Below are 13807 nucleotides of genomic sequence, written 5' to 3'. Positions count from 1 at the left end.
TTACTGTACTTACTGCACAGTACTTACTGCACGGTGCTGACTGTACTGTAGTTACTGTAGTTACTGTACTTACTGCACGGTACTGACTGTGCTGTAGTTACAGTACTTACTGCACGGTACTTACTGCACGGTGCTGACTGTACTGTAGTTACTGTACTTACTGCACGGTACTTACTGCACGGTACTGACTGTACTGTAGTTACTGTACTTACTGCACGGTACTGACTGTGCTGTAGTTACAGTACTTACTGCACGGTACTTACTGCACGGTGCTGACTGTACTGTAGTTACTGTAGTTACTGTACTTACTGCACGGTACTGACTGTGCTGTAGTTACAGTACTTACTGTACTGTAGTTACTGTACTGTAGTTACTGTAGTTACTGTACTTACTGCACGGTACTTACTGTACTGTAGTTACTGTACTTACTGCACGGTACTGACTGTGCTGTAGTTACAGTACTTACTGTACTGTAGTTACTGTACTGAAGTTACTGTACTGCACTGACCGAGTTATGGTAGTTAATGTGAACAGAGAGAGACCAGTTTTCAAGTAGATATGAGTAAAATATGAGTAAAAACCACCAAAGGAGATCGTAAATGATTCGGCACATGATGATGGTCTTGTGGTCCCTTCCGGTCTCGTGGTCCCTTCCGGTCTCGTTGTGTTGTGCAGGTCTCCAGCGTTGCCCCCGAGCTCCCGAAGAACGCAGCATGCAACTCCGACGATAAACATGTCAGAGACATTCACGGTCTCATATAAATGCAAAGCAACGAAAGGCTGTGCGTGGACTGCGCATGCGCCGGCTGATGTTCTTGTTGCCGAGCGTCCATGATGCCGTGCTGTGCGTCTTCGCCAAGATGCTAGAAAGGAACCTTGCTAGCGAGCTAAAGGCTGTTGTCATCACGTAAGCATGGTTTTGGTCTAGCGTCTCATCCGAGCAATCCGGACGTCGACGCCGCGTTCCAGTCCCGAATCTCCACGTGACGAGGATCGAAGATGTCTGCGAGAGAAAGATCCCTGATGAGCAAGGACAGCGTCAGCCTGCTGCCTTGCTTCTACTTTGTGGAGGTTAGGCTTCATCCATCCATCCCTCCTATTTACCTCTCTATTTACCTCTCTATTTACCTCTCTATTTACCATGTGCACCTGCCCGCATCTCTGTGTGCGTGCCCGTGCCTGCGTGCGCGCGTGCGTGTGATGTGAGTCTGATTAGCAATCTTGCCGCCTGTTTTATGTAGGTCACGTGAGGAAGAGGAGAACATTGAATGGCTTTTCGTACCAATGTGACTTTATCCTAATCTATCATCTATCCTATCCTCATCAACGCTGTCAATCACACCTCATAGAATGATGGAAAGGAGCAGCAGTGTCCAAAGTGTGGCCCGGTGGCCGTTTGTGGTACAGTATTCCATCAGAACATGAACGTGGGCGAGGAGGATTCCATGGAAGTTGGCATCTTCTACCCCGTAGTACTGCTACCCCGTACTCGTGCACATTCCCAAACGGTCTTGTGCACGTTTGTAAAGGTTGAATGTGGTTATGTGTGATCTCTCCGCTTTCAGATCAACATTTGCAATGAATCCGGTGTTGCATGGCAGCTTGTAGACACTCCCTTTCTCTCCTCAACTCGGGCTGGGATGACGCAAAAAATACGTCGACGCAGGAACTGCACGTCGATGCATCCTCACTCAGAAACACGAAATGGCGAAATGGCAGATAAGAGATGTACAGTATTTGTTAGCATGGCTAGCATATGTGTGCTTGCCTTATGCTTGTGTCCTCAAAGGTTTGGTGTAGAGGAAGGAAGCTGGTATTTCCCATTAAAAGAAGGAAGTATTGTATATTTCATGTGGCTCGTGGTGTTCCCAGCTGGACATTTTATGCATGCTCTAATAATTCACCAGCGTCCAATGCCACAGCATGGTGGATCATAGATCTGCATCTCTTGCTGGATGATGGGTGGATGATGGATGGACCATGGATGGATAATGGGTGGACGATGGATGGATAATGGGTGGACGATGGATAGAAGATGGATGGATAATGGTTGATTGATGGATTGATGATGGGTGGATAATGGATGGATGATGGACAGATGACGGATGGATGATAGCTAGATGATGTATAGAAGATGGATGGATGATGGATAGAAGATGGATAGATAATGGTTGATTGATGGATTGATGATGATTAGATGATGGGTGGATAATGGATGGATGATGGACAGATGACGGATGGATGATAGCTAGATGATGTATAGAAGATGGATGGATGATGGGTGGATGATGACTAGAAGATGGATGGAAGATGGACAGAAGATGGATGGCTAGATGATGGATGGATGATGGACAGATGATGTATAGAAGATGGGTGGATGATGAATAGAAGATGGATGGATGATGAATAGAAGATGGATGGATGATGGACAGAAGATGGATGGCTAAGATGATGGATGGATGATGGACAGATGATGGATGGATGATGGATGGAGGCCAGCCTCCATGCTGATCCGATACTGCAGGTGCACGTTGGCTTTTGGAACAAGCAATGCGGCTGATGGCTGAAATATGGCTGGCCTATATTTCTGCAGGAAGCATAAGAAAAAGTAGGTCAGCGCTGAAAGTGAATGTGCTCAGTGAACTCCACTGCACCACTGTGTGGAATTCTAGCCACTGCAGATAATGCTCTCTTTCCAAATCATATTCCAATCAGAACCTTTGCATCCGTGCTCTTCCAAATAAAGGATGTGCGTGTGCGTGCATGATGGTGCTGTATGGTATGGTATGCTTATGATGAAGATCAATGTGTCCATATTAGTGGAGAAATGGTTACCAATGGTTATGGTCAAGTGTCGGCTTTCAAAGGTTGTGAAGTTTGTTCAATCAAGGGTTTGATGAAATATGATTTTCAGCGTTTTTTGTGAAACGAGTCACATTTAGCGCTTCGCTGACATCCTTATACGTAGTTACACTGGTTGTCCTGGACTGTATGCTTCCATGAAGAGGAGGGGCCAAACACACGGCCCCACGTGCTCAATAGCTCACCATGGGGCCAAGTGAATGAGATAAAGGTCATGGAAATAGCCAGATACCCTCCCCCTGCCGTGGAGGCACGCCGCCCTTCGAGTCGCCACGTCGCCATGTGACGGCGTCCGAGAGCCTGCTAAGAAAGCAAAATATCGTCTTGGTTGGTGTGACGCTTGCAGCTGGAAATGGTTTGATGGCCGTGGCGCCCGTGTGGCGCCCGTGTGGCGCCCGTGTGGCGCCCGTGTGGCGCCCGTGTGGCGCCCGTGTGGCGCCCGTGTGGCGCCCGTGTGGCGCCCGTGTGGCGCCCGTGTGGCGCCCGTGTGGCGCCCGTGTGGCGCCCGTGTGGCATATTAGCGTGGCGCTGTTGTCATGTCTTGTTCTGAAAAGTCCACACGGCAACTTGAACCACGTGTTTCCATCCCGCAGCCTCGTTAGCAAATGAAATGAACGTGCTCGTTGAAGCGTGGCGTTATGGAGGCGTGGAGGCGTGACTCCCCTTATTGGCTGACATTTACGTGGGGTGATGTGTTTTATCTCCTGTGTTATTCTCGCTCCCCAGCTGCCCATCCTGGTCTCCTCCATGGTCAGCTTGTACTTCCTGGAGTGGACGGATTTGTTTAAACCGGTCAAGTCTGGCTTTCACTGTCACGATCGCAGCCTGAGCCTACCCTACGTGGACCCCAACCACGAGGTCATCCCCCTGCTGATGCTGCTGAGCTTGGCCTTCGCAGGGCCTGCCATCACGGTACGACGCATTCACACTCCAGCTCTCCTCCGTCTCTCCACACCAGCATGCTCTTCTTCTGCAGCTAGTCCTCGCTGGCTTTTGGAGTTTGAGTGTTCAAGCACATGCTAGAAAAGTGTTACTGATGCTCAATGCTGCACGCTGAGTACGTAAGTCGGTGCTGCACGGACGCCGTGGTTCCAGCCAGGAAGTCCCGGGACTTCAGCGACCAGGAGGCAAATGACATGTGAGCTTTTTGTGTGTCGACAGATCATGATCGGAGAAGCCATCTTGTTTTGTTGTCTTTCGCGACGGAAAAGTGGCGCTGGAGCCGAAGCAAACATCAACGCGGCCGGCTGCAACTTCAACTCCTTCATACGAAGAGCTATACGTTTTGTTGGTAGGATGTTTTCCTAACGCTAACCCTAACCCGAGCCAAGATGGCGGTGGACAAGCAGGGGAACCAAGGTTTTAGTCATCAGTCCATCCCTGAACAAAGCCAAAGCAGCTCCACAGGAAGTCATAGGAAGCCCACCACACCCAAACGTCAGCAAATACGCACCATTACACTTTTGACTGGCCATAGCACTCATAAATACGCAGTTCACTTGAACACATCTTCAGCAAATATTAAGAGGAAGAAAGGAGACGGGTACACTTCTGTGTGTCTTCTATGAAAAAGAAACACACACACACACACACACACACACACACGAATAATAAAGATGATGAATTGAGTCCCTGGTCGGAATCTGACTGTAGTGTCCCAACTCTTAAAGAACCCCATCCATTCTTCACAGAGACTGATCTGGTCACATGACACACGAGTACTCCTGTACGTACATCACTTGGAGACTTGGAAGTATAAAGGTAAACTGATGTAGTCACATGACTGTACCACAAGTACTCCTGTACGTACATCACTTGGAGACGTATACAGAAGTATAAAGGTAAACTGATGTAGTCACATGACTGTACCACAAGTACTCCTGTACGTACATCACTTGGAGACGTATACAGAAGTATAAAGGTAAACTGATGTAGTCACATGACTGTACCACAAGTACTCCTGTACGTACATCACTTGGAGACGTATACAGAAGTATAAAGGTAAACTGATGTAGTCACATGACTGTACCACAAGTACTCCTGTACGTACATCACTTGGAGACGTATACAGAAGTATAAAGGTAAACTGATGGAGTCACATGACTGTACCACAAGTACTCCTGTACGTACATCACTTGGAGACGTATACAGAAGTATAAAGGTAAACTGATGGAGTCACATGACTGTACCACAAGTACTCCTGTACGTACATCACTTGGAGACGTATACAGAAGTATAAAGGTAAACTGATGGAGTCACATGACTGTACCACAAGTACTCCTGTACGTACATCACTTGGAGACGTATACAGAAGTACACAGGCAACACGTTGAAGGTGAAAGTGAAAGTGCTGTTGCATTGATAGGTTAGAGAATCTTCCTCGGAGCTGTTCTTTGTCTGCTGGGCATGATGACGTGACCTTTGCTCTTCCTCAGGTGTTCATGCGTTTGGTCTTTGCGCCACCGCCCTGGTGACGGACGTCCTCCAGCTGATGACGGGCTACCCGGCGCCGTACTTCCTGACCGTGTGCAAACCCAACTACACCAGTCTGAGCATGAGCTGTGAACACAACCCTTACATCATGGAGGACATCTGCTCAGGCTCGGATTCTGCTGCCATCAGTCGGGGCAGGTAAGCCTGGAAACGGGATTGGGATTGGTGGTGCTGTCCCGGATTGTACGCTAGATTTCCTATTTTTCCTATTTCACGACTTTGCCTGATACACTGACGTCATCCGGGCAGTCACGTGACGAGCACTCCTAGACGCTTCCCGTACGTCCCTGCGGGATGCGGAGTGGGAGCGGGGCCGAGAGCCGCACAGGACACTTGGGAAGACATGGAAAGTGTTGCTGACATTTACTGTCGTGTTGTCTTTCACAGGAAGTCCTTCCCATCCCAGCACGCCACTCTGGCATCATTTGCTGCTGTCTATGTTTCCGTGAGTGTCTTCCTCCGCCTCTCTTGCTTCAGATAGAATAAATAATAATAATATGGAATATCTATATCTCTCTTGCTGATATTGGCTTGATAAACGTAACGGATGTCGGGTCGGGAACCCATTGATGCTGATGTTCTGGCGCTTCGCCGTGCCAAGAGCTTCCAGTCATTCCCATCAGCAAGTTTGTAATCTCCTGCAATTTGACATGTCCACAGATGTACTTCAACAGCACTCTGACCGACTCTTCCAAGCTGCTCAAGCCTCTCCTGGTCTTCTCCTTCATCATCTGCGCCATCATCTGCGGTCTGACCCGCATCATTCAGTACAAGAACCATGCCATGGATGTCTACCTGGGCTTCCTCATTGGTGGAGCCATTGCTCTCTACCTGGTACGCCCACCTTGCCCTCGTCTTGGCTTCCTGTCCATCTCAAACCTGGAAGAGCATCCGGGTTTACGGTTTCATGAGATTTAGTTCCACATACTAAACATTTAGAATATAGCATTTATTTCAACATTTCAACTTCCATCTTAGTTTGCCTGCTTCCTTCACAGTTAGACTCCCTAGAAGTCTTTCTTCTATGTACTATGTACTTTTTTACTTATGTACTTATTTAAGACATAAGGTATATGTAACCCTAATCATAACCACCACTATGTACTATGTACTATGTACTTTTTTACTTATGTACTTATTTAAGACATAAGGTATATATAACCCTAATCATAACCACCACTATGTACTATGTACTATGTACTTTTTTACTTATGTACTTATTTAAGACATACGGTATATATAACCCTAATCATAACCACCACTATGTACTATGTACTATGTACTTTTTTACTTATGTACTTATTTAAGACATAAGGTATATATAACCCTAATCATAACCACCACTATGTACTATGTACTATGTACTTTTTTACTTATGTACTTATTTAAGACATAAGGTATATATAACCCTAATCATAACCACCACTATGTACTATGTACTTTTTTACTTATGTACTTATTTAAGACATACGGTATATATAACCCTAATCATAACCACCACTATGTACTATGTACTATGTACTTTTTTACTTATGTACTTATTTAAGACATAAGGTATATATGTATAACCCTAATCATAACCACCACTATGTACTATGTACTATGTACTTTTTTACTTATGTACTTATTTAAGACATAAGGTGTATATATAACCCTAATCATAACCACCACTATGTACTATGTACTATGTACTATGTACTATGTACTATGTACTATGTACTTTTTTACTTATGTACTTATTTAAGACATAAGGTATATATGTATAACCCTAATCATAACCACCACTATGTACTATGTACTATGTACTTTTTTACTTATGTACTTATTTAAGACATAAGGTATATATAACCCTAATCATAACCACCACTATGTACTATGTACTATGTACTATGTCCACTGCTCCTTCATTACGTAGTCAAATGTTTGATCATTTTTCTTTAAATAAGCAAAAATACGTTTTATCCGATGACTCGATGACTCTCCAAAAAGGTCTGTAGTCTACCGGATGCCTGAAATATTGTCCAGCTGCAGCCCTCATGCTCTGCCATGTCACTCAGAGAATGTTTTCTTCTTGCTGCCAGGGAATGTACGCAGTGGGAAACTTCCTCCCCAGCGAGGAGTCCAGCAGCTTTTCCCCCTCCCAGCCCCGCTGCCCCTCCTGTTCCTTTCCCCACGTCAGCCAAGAGGCCGTCCTTCATCACCTCCAGATGAAAGCCAGCCTTTCCGGGGAGGCGAGAATCAGCAGCTCTCAATCTGAAGGTCTTCTCCATCGAGCTCTTCCCCAGCAGAACGCAGAGGAGAGCCTGAAATGCCCCAACAGGGATGCAGACGGGATGCCCTCCCACAGCCCCCGGAGCAAGGACACGGTGGCCACCTTTAGCCACACCCTTCCTCGTGTCCACACACCGCAGGCCATCGCAGCATACGAGGAAGCGGCAAGACGCCACGCCGCCACCCTCAACCACGCCTCCATGGACTCCAGTCGTTCCAAGCAGCTTCTGTCACAGTGGAAAAGTAAGAACAGCCACAAATCCACCCTGCAGGTGCCGGACTGTTTCCCACCGTCAGGAGACTCGTCTGGTCCGTCCACTCAGCATCCTCATTACCATGGCGGCATGGAGGTCCGGTCCAGCTCCGAGCCGTCAGCCGTGAGCCTGGATGGCGGCTTTGAAGCGCATGCGTTCCTGTCCAAGCTGGCCACGGGCGCCAGCAGCACTTTACCCAGCAACTGCAGCGGCATCACCGGAGGAGCTCGGATGCTGATGCAGCCTCGACCCGGGTCTTCGCAACTGGTCCACATCCCTGAAGAATCGCATGAGAATTACCATAGTACCTCCGCCAGGGCCGTGGCGGGGGGCGGCGAGGGCGCTTCTGCCGGCGAAAGCGCGGCTCAGGCGAGCTGGCAAAGGGCCGCCGAGAAGACGAGCCAACCTCGGATCGTTCAGGTGATTGCTATGTCCAAGCAGCAGGGTCTCCTTCAGACTCATTCCAGGAGCCTGGACGAGAGCAGCACGGTGGGAAACTCGCAGGCCTCCGCTCACTACAGGGCTCTCACGGACAAGGAACCCGGTAGCACCGCGGGCCCCGGCTCGCTGGCCAGCACCACAGGAAGTATTTCAGGGAGCACTGGAGCAATCGTACGAATAGAGGCGCACCCTGAAAAGCACAAACCGGTCATCCAAGCTCCGTCCACCGATGGGAGTGGATCATGGAGGTGGCGCTCTCTGGATCACGGCAATGGCGCTGCTGCTGTCGGGCCTGCCGGTCCAGGAGGTGGAGGTCTTAGGCAGTCCTTTGACCTGAATGATCTCAATAGAGACTCCGAAAGCTTGGACTCTCTCCGAGAAGGGTCAGTTGACAGGAAGCATGCCAATCACGTGACCACCACGGCTGGCGCGGCTAGCGCACCGCCCGTGGTTACGGTCCAAAGCAGCCAAGCTAGCATGGCAGAGCAGAAGCACCACAATCAGAGCCTGTCCACCATCAGGGTTACTCCAGGAGACGGTGGAAGCGGCGGCGATGCGGCTTCAGAAATACTCTCAACCACCTCGAGTCGCGAGTCCACGCTACGCAGGAAGGGCCACAATGTCGTCCTGGTTCCAGAGAGAGGAAGCAGCCCAGATATCACTCGGAATGTTTTCTACAAGGGAACGCCCATGCCCAACAAAGACTAACGCACGGAAACGGGCAGTCAACATTTCCTTTCTTTTCATCAAACTCTTCTTTGGTGCATTTGGTCAGGTGGCTTGGGGGCTGGGAGGGCTGGGAGGGCTGGGGGGCCAACCCGCCCGACCAAGACTGTCTACATCAGCTGCAGCTCCTCCGTATGGGAAAAAAAAATCAGTCACATTGGCCTGAACCCTGGCCCCGAATCATGTTTATAGAAGTACATTGTAGCTGATGAAACCTGGTAAAGAAACCTGGTGATGAAACCTGGTGATGAAACCTGGTGATGAAACCTGGTGATGAAACCTGGTGATGAAACCTGGTGATGAAACCTGGTGATGAAACCTGGTAAAGAAACCTGGTAAAGAAACCTGGTGATGAAAGCTGGTGATGAAACCTGGTGATGAAACCTGGTGATGAAACCTGGTGATGAAACCTGGTGATGAAACCTGGTGATGAAACCTGGTAAAGAAACCTGGTAAAGAAACCTGGTGATGAAAGCTGGTAAAGAAACCTGGTCAAGAAAGCAGGTAAATGAAACGAGGTGATGAAACCTGGTAAAGAAAGCAGGTGATGAAGCCTGGTAAAGAAACCTGGTGATGAAACCTGGTAAAGAAACCTGGTGATGAAAGCTGGTAAAGAAAGCAGGTGATGAAACCTGGTAAAGAAACCTGGTCAAGAAACCTGGTCAAGAAACCTGGTCAAGAAACCTGGTGATGAAACCTGGTGATGAAACCTGGTCAAGAAACCTGGTAAAGAAAGCAGGTAAATGAAACGAGGTGATGAAAGCTGGGACTTCAGGCTTGGTCTTGCGACAGCGTCGTTGCTCGCACGGCCCCCTTCTGACGCTGGTCTGGGGGCCGCGTGTGTGACCTGCACTTCTCCACCAAAACACCAGGGGAAGTGTTTTCCTTGGCGTTAGCCATCACTGCTGTGGTTGACTAGCTGTTTAGCTTCCTGTGTAGTAGCGGTAAAGATAGCAACGTGTAAAGCGGCGCCACATGGACGTTTGAGCTGAACCACTCACATTGATTGATTGATTGATTGATTGATTGATATTTATTGATGCTCCACTGAAGCAGAGGTGAAGGGGGGCCGGGTGGCCGCCTGGGGGAGTCCAGGCAGACGCCTGCTTGGTTGCGTGGGTGTGATGTACAAAAGAAGAGCTGACCAATCACGGCTCTGTGAGCTGCACATCAAGCTCCCTGGGGGCCGGAGGGGGAGGAGCCAGTCGGTGTCAATGAGACATCAGCGTGGCGGAGTTGGGGGCGGGCTTTGTGCTGACCCCAACATCAAGTAGTTCCTTATCGGCCAACGTGGTGCTCTTTCACTCCAGCCACTAACCTCCGTTTACATTCCTGCACATGGCCGTGACTAATCAGAGGGAAGAGCCAAGTCACATGATCAGTGCGTGTGCGTGGCTGAAGGCCTCTCATTGCCGGGCGGGGCTGTTGAATGACCTCCTTGGTGTGGAATGAGACAATCTTTGGGGGAGAGAAGCAGGCGGTAGCTCTGTGACGTTCCGGTCGACCGCTTTGAGATGCAGATGACCATGCGTCCCAAGAAGCTTCTGTCTGATGTTCAGGCTTGCTCGGCCAGAGAGGTCAGAGGTCATGGCGCTCCTCACTGCTCTGCACAGCTTCTTGGGATTTAGCTTTTGGGCCCGAGCAGCGATGAGAGGTCTTCAGCTTGCTTTGATTTCCTGGGAATATTTTCCCAGGAAAAGCCAGCCAGATGATACTGTACATATTAGCATCAGAACATGTAGCATGACGTTTTGGAACTAAAGCACAAGCGTTCAAGCGTTGACTCAAACAATCACTGTGTACTTTTGTAGCCACTTCTATGCTAACTGCGACTTTTCAAAGGACTTTTCTATATTGTAGCGAAGGCACACTCGTGCACACCCCTGCACACCCGTGCACACTCGTGTCCGTCCACGCTTCCCCTTCACTGAAATATCCACAGCACGTTGTTCCCAAGGGTGCTATATTTAGCTTAGAAAAGACAAATGCCGTCTATCTTCTCGTTTTCGTGGTTCCTTTTGTTGGAATTTGATGCTGGAATATTTGACCGCTCAATAAGCCGCCATGGGGCCAAAGGTGGCAGGTTGAACACTGGCATCTCCATGGCCAGGACGTACAGGAGCTTCCATCCATTCCTCATTGATCCCTCTTGACGTTGTTTTCTGCATGCCGCATTCCAGTGATTCCGGTATTGGGTTGTCTGGAGCAGATGCAAGGGATGTGCTGGATGAGTTCCTGTGGGACAAACCAGGTATTGACAATACTGACAAAGAAAGCCAGGATGGCAAAATATGAGCCATCAGAGAAGTACCACTCCTGTGCTTGTCATCCCCAAATGTGCTTACATTGCATATCCCGTACTGCACTATGTTTACGAAACATTCCTAAGATGGATTCCTCCCGCACATCCGGCACATCCTGTCTTGCTTGTGTTGGTCAGCGTTGGCAAAGCCTGCCTACTGTACGTACTGTATATTCTCTTCAGGACTTCCAGCGTGAAGAGGAGGTCTTGCTACCGACCCTTGTCAATCCTCTATGCTCCTATCCTGGCATGCCGCTGCAGGATGGACGGGAAAGCAGCGCCATGTCAGCCACTCTTTAGACCACTTCCTGTTCTCTTTTACATTTCACCTTGCTTTGCTCGTTTGACTTTTTCCCCACGCAGACTCGCATGCCACTGACTGTGATGGACGGTATTTCATTTGGCCGTAGGCTGCTCGACCTACACAACCACCCAAAAGCATCACATCCACGGGAGCAGAACACACTTTACTGTAAAGCCCTCATGAAAACCTCTCGCTACATCGTCATGATAGCATGATGGGCCAGGCCCTTGCCTACGACCGTCTAACATGGAATACACTACGACCCCCCGGGGTTAAGGGATTCCTCATTCCTACCTATCTACCTATGTACTATCTACTATCAAATAGTAGATAGTACTTTCATCATGTACCTCCAAGGCATTACTATTTACCACTACCGGATGGTGTACTATCTACTATCAAATAGTAGATAGTACTTTCATCATGTACCTCCAAGGCATTACTATTTACCACTACCTGATGGTGTACTATCTACTATCAAATAGTAGATAGTACTTTCATCATGTACCTCCAAGGCATTACTATTTACCACTACCGGATGGTGTACTATCTACTATCAGATAGTAGATAGTACTTTCATCATGTACCTCCAAGGCATTACTATTTACCACTACCTGATGGTGTACTATCTACTATCAAATAGTAGATAGTACTTTCATCATGTACCTCCAAGGCATTACTATTTACCACTACCTGATGGTGTACTATCTACTATCAAATAGTAGATAGTACTTTCATCATGTACCTCCAAGGCATTACTATTTACCACTACCGGATGGTGTACTATCTACTATCAGATAGTAGACCTCCAAGGCATTACTATTTACCACTACCAGATGTACTATCTACTATCAGATAGTAGATAGTACTTTCATGATGTACTATTCACCTGTAGCCACTCACTGGATCCAAGTGTAATATCCACTTTGACATGATGGACAATATCGCATGGGAGGGGAATTGGTAGGAGCTAAACCATAAGGCTGGGATGGACATTGGATGAAACATTTGCTACGTGATATCGAAGCAGTTGGAAGACATTTCTGACATTTTCTATGCAACCGCGCTTGGATGACCGTCAACTGCAATGCCGACAAATGACCCGTAGGTGGAGCTTCTGATGTACATTACTGTAATATCCATCCATCAATTTTGTGTGCTGCTTATCCCCACGAGGGGATGTTTTCAAATCCTGTAGGAAAAAAAGGATATTCTCGAAAGAGAGAAAAAGTGTGAAAAATACGTAAATTATGTATAGAACTATAGAAAACAAACTTGATTCTTGGTTCGTTAATATAAAATTCTCTGTCACTTCATCAGTAATAAATTAATATTTTTATCTTGACCTCCCAAAGTTTTCCCATCGCACGTTGGATTTGAACAACTTTTTAGAAGGAGCACAACTGAACCACGAACAGATGATGCTGGGTTCATTCCATGGCTCGCGTCATCATGACGATGTAGTTGGTAAACAGTACCCTCTTCTGGTGAAGATGCGTAATAGCAAGTCATTTGCCCTTTCGGTGTTAGAGGTCCACATCAGGACACGCCGCTGCTCAACCAGATGAGAAAACTCCACAGCGACGTCATGGAAGGTCGCTAGATTTGTCACTGGCCACCTTTGAGAAAATATGTCGCCAGATCTAGCGACAAATCTTTAAGTTGGCAACACTGATCGAGACGGCCAATGTTCGCTTCCTGTTCCGGGCGGGCAATATAAAAAATACATGTAGTGCACTGGTTCCACCCTACATGATACCTACAACACCTGTACCATGAATAATAAATATGAAATAAAAACACTCAACATCTTCATGTCGTCTGATCCACCGCGCCTGCAGCACCCAGAGGCGCTGCTCAACAGCGCAAGGTTGCCCTCTACCGGTGGGTTTAGGCAAGTACTAGTTTCTTTGGCGCTTCTTCTGCATCCAGTTGGCCAATAAGGTTCGTTTGATTCACTTGTTTTCCTTGTCTTATATGACTTGGCATGTTTTATGTTTATATTTGTTGTGATGTATCGACCCACTATTCATTGCATTCCAGTTGCCAAGTGTATTTATAGGCCTGTCGTGTTTTTATGATTGCTATAGAATAAAGGCAACGTGTTACAGCCTCAGTCTGTGTGGTGTCCGGACTCGATGCGGCCTACAATGA

General features: G+C 47.8%; 1 protein-coding gene across 1 annotated transcript; it reads left to right on the top strand.

The window, feature by feature from the left end:
• Positions 1-520: 520 nt before the first annotated feature.
• LOC131108686 (phospholipid phosphatase-related protein type 4) lies at positions 521-13754 on the top strand. Its single transcript, XM_058059898.1, has 7 exons — positions 521-1071; positions 3589-3774; positions 4024-4153; positions 5298-5493; positions 5743-5800; positions 6016-6189; positions 7437-13754. The coding sequence occupies exons 1-7, from the start codon at positions 1000-1002 to the stop codon at positions 9027-9029; spliced, it is 2409 nt and encodes an 802-aa protein (XP_057915881.1). The 5' UTR covers positions 521-999; the 3' UTR covers positions 9030-13754.
• The last annotated feature ends 53 nt before the right edge of the window (positions 13755-13807 follow it).

Source organism: Doryrhamphus excisus, chromosome 21, assembly GCF_030265055.1.
Source record: "Doryrhamphus excisus isolate RoL2022-K1 chromosome 21, RoL_Dexc_1.0, whole genome shotgun sequence".
Taxonomy (NCBI): domain Eukaryota; kingdom Metazoa; phylum Chordata; class Actinopteri; order Syngnathiformes; family Syngnathidae; genus Doryrhamphus; species Doryrhamphus excisus.
Note: the sequence above shows the minus strand (reverse complement) of the source record. Positions and strands in the feature narration are given on the sequence as shown.

Bases quoted from the DNA above. Each gene is read 5' to 3' on its own strand.
- LOC131108686 (XM_058059898.1), top strand. From the start codon at position 1,000: ATGTCTGCGAGAGAAAGATCCCTGATGAGCAAGGACAGCGTCAGCCTG. The intron at 4,154-5,297 runs GTAGGATGTTTT...GCTCTTCCTCAG, and splicing joins AAGAGCTATACGTTTTGTTG to GTGTTCATGCGTTTGGTCTT. The intron at 5,801-6,015 runs GTGAGTGTCTTC...ACATGTCCACAG, and splicing joins TTGCTGCTGTCTATGTTTCC to ATGTACTTCAACAGCACTCT.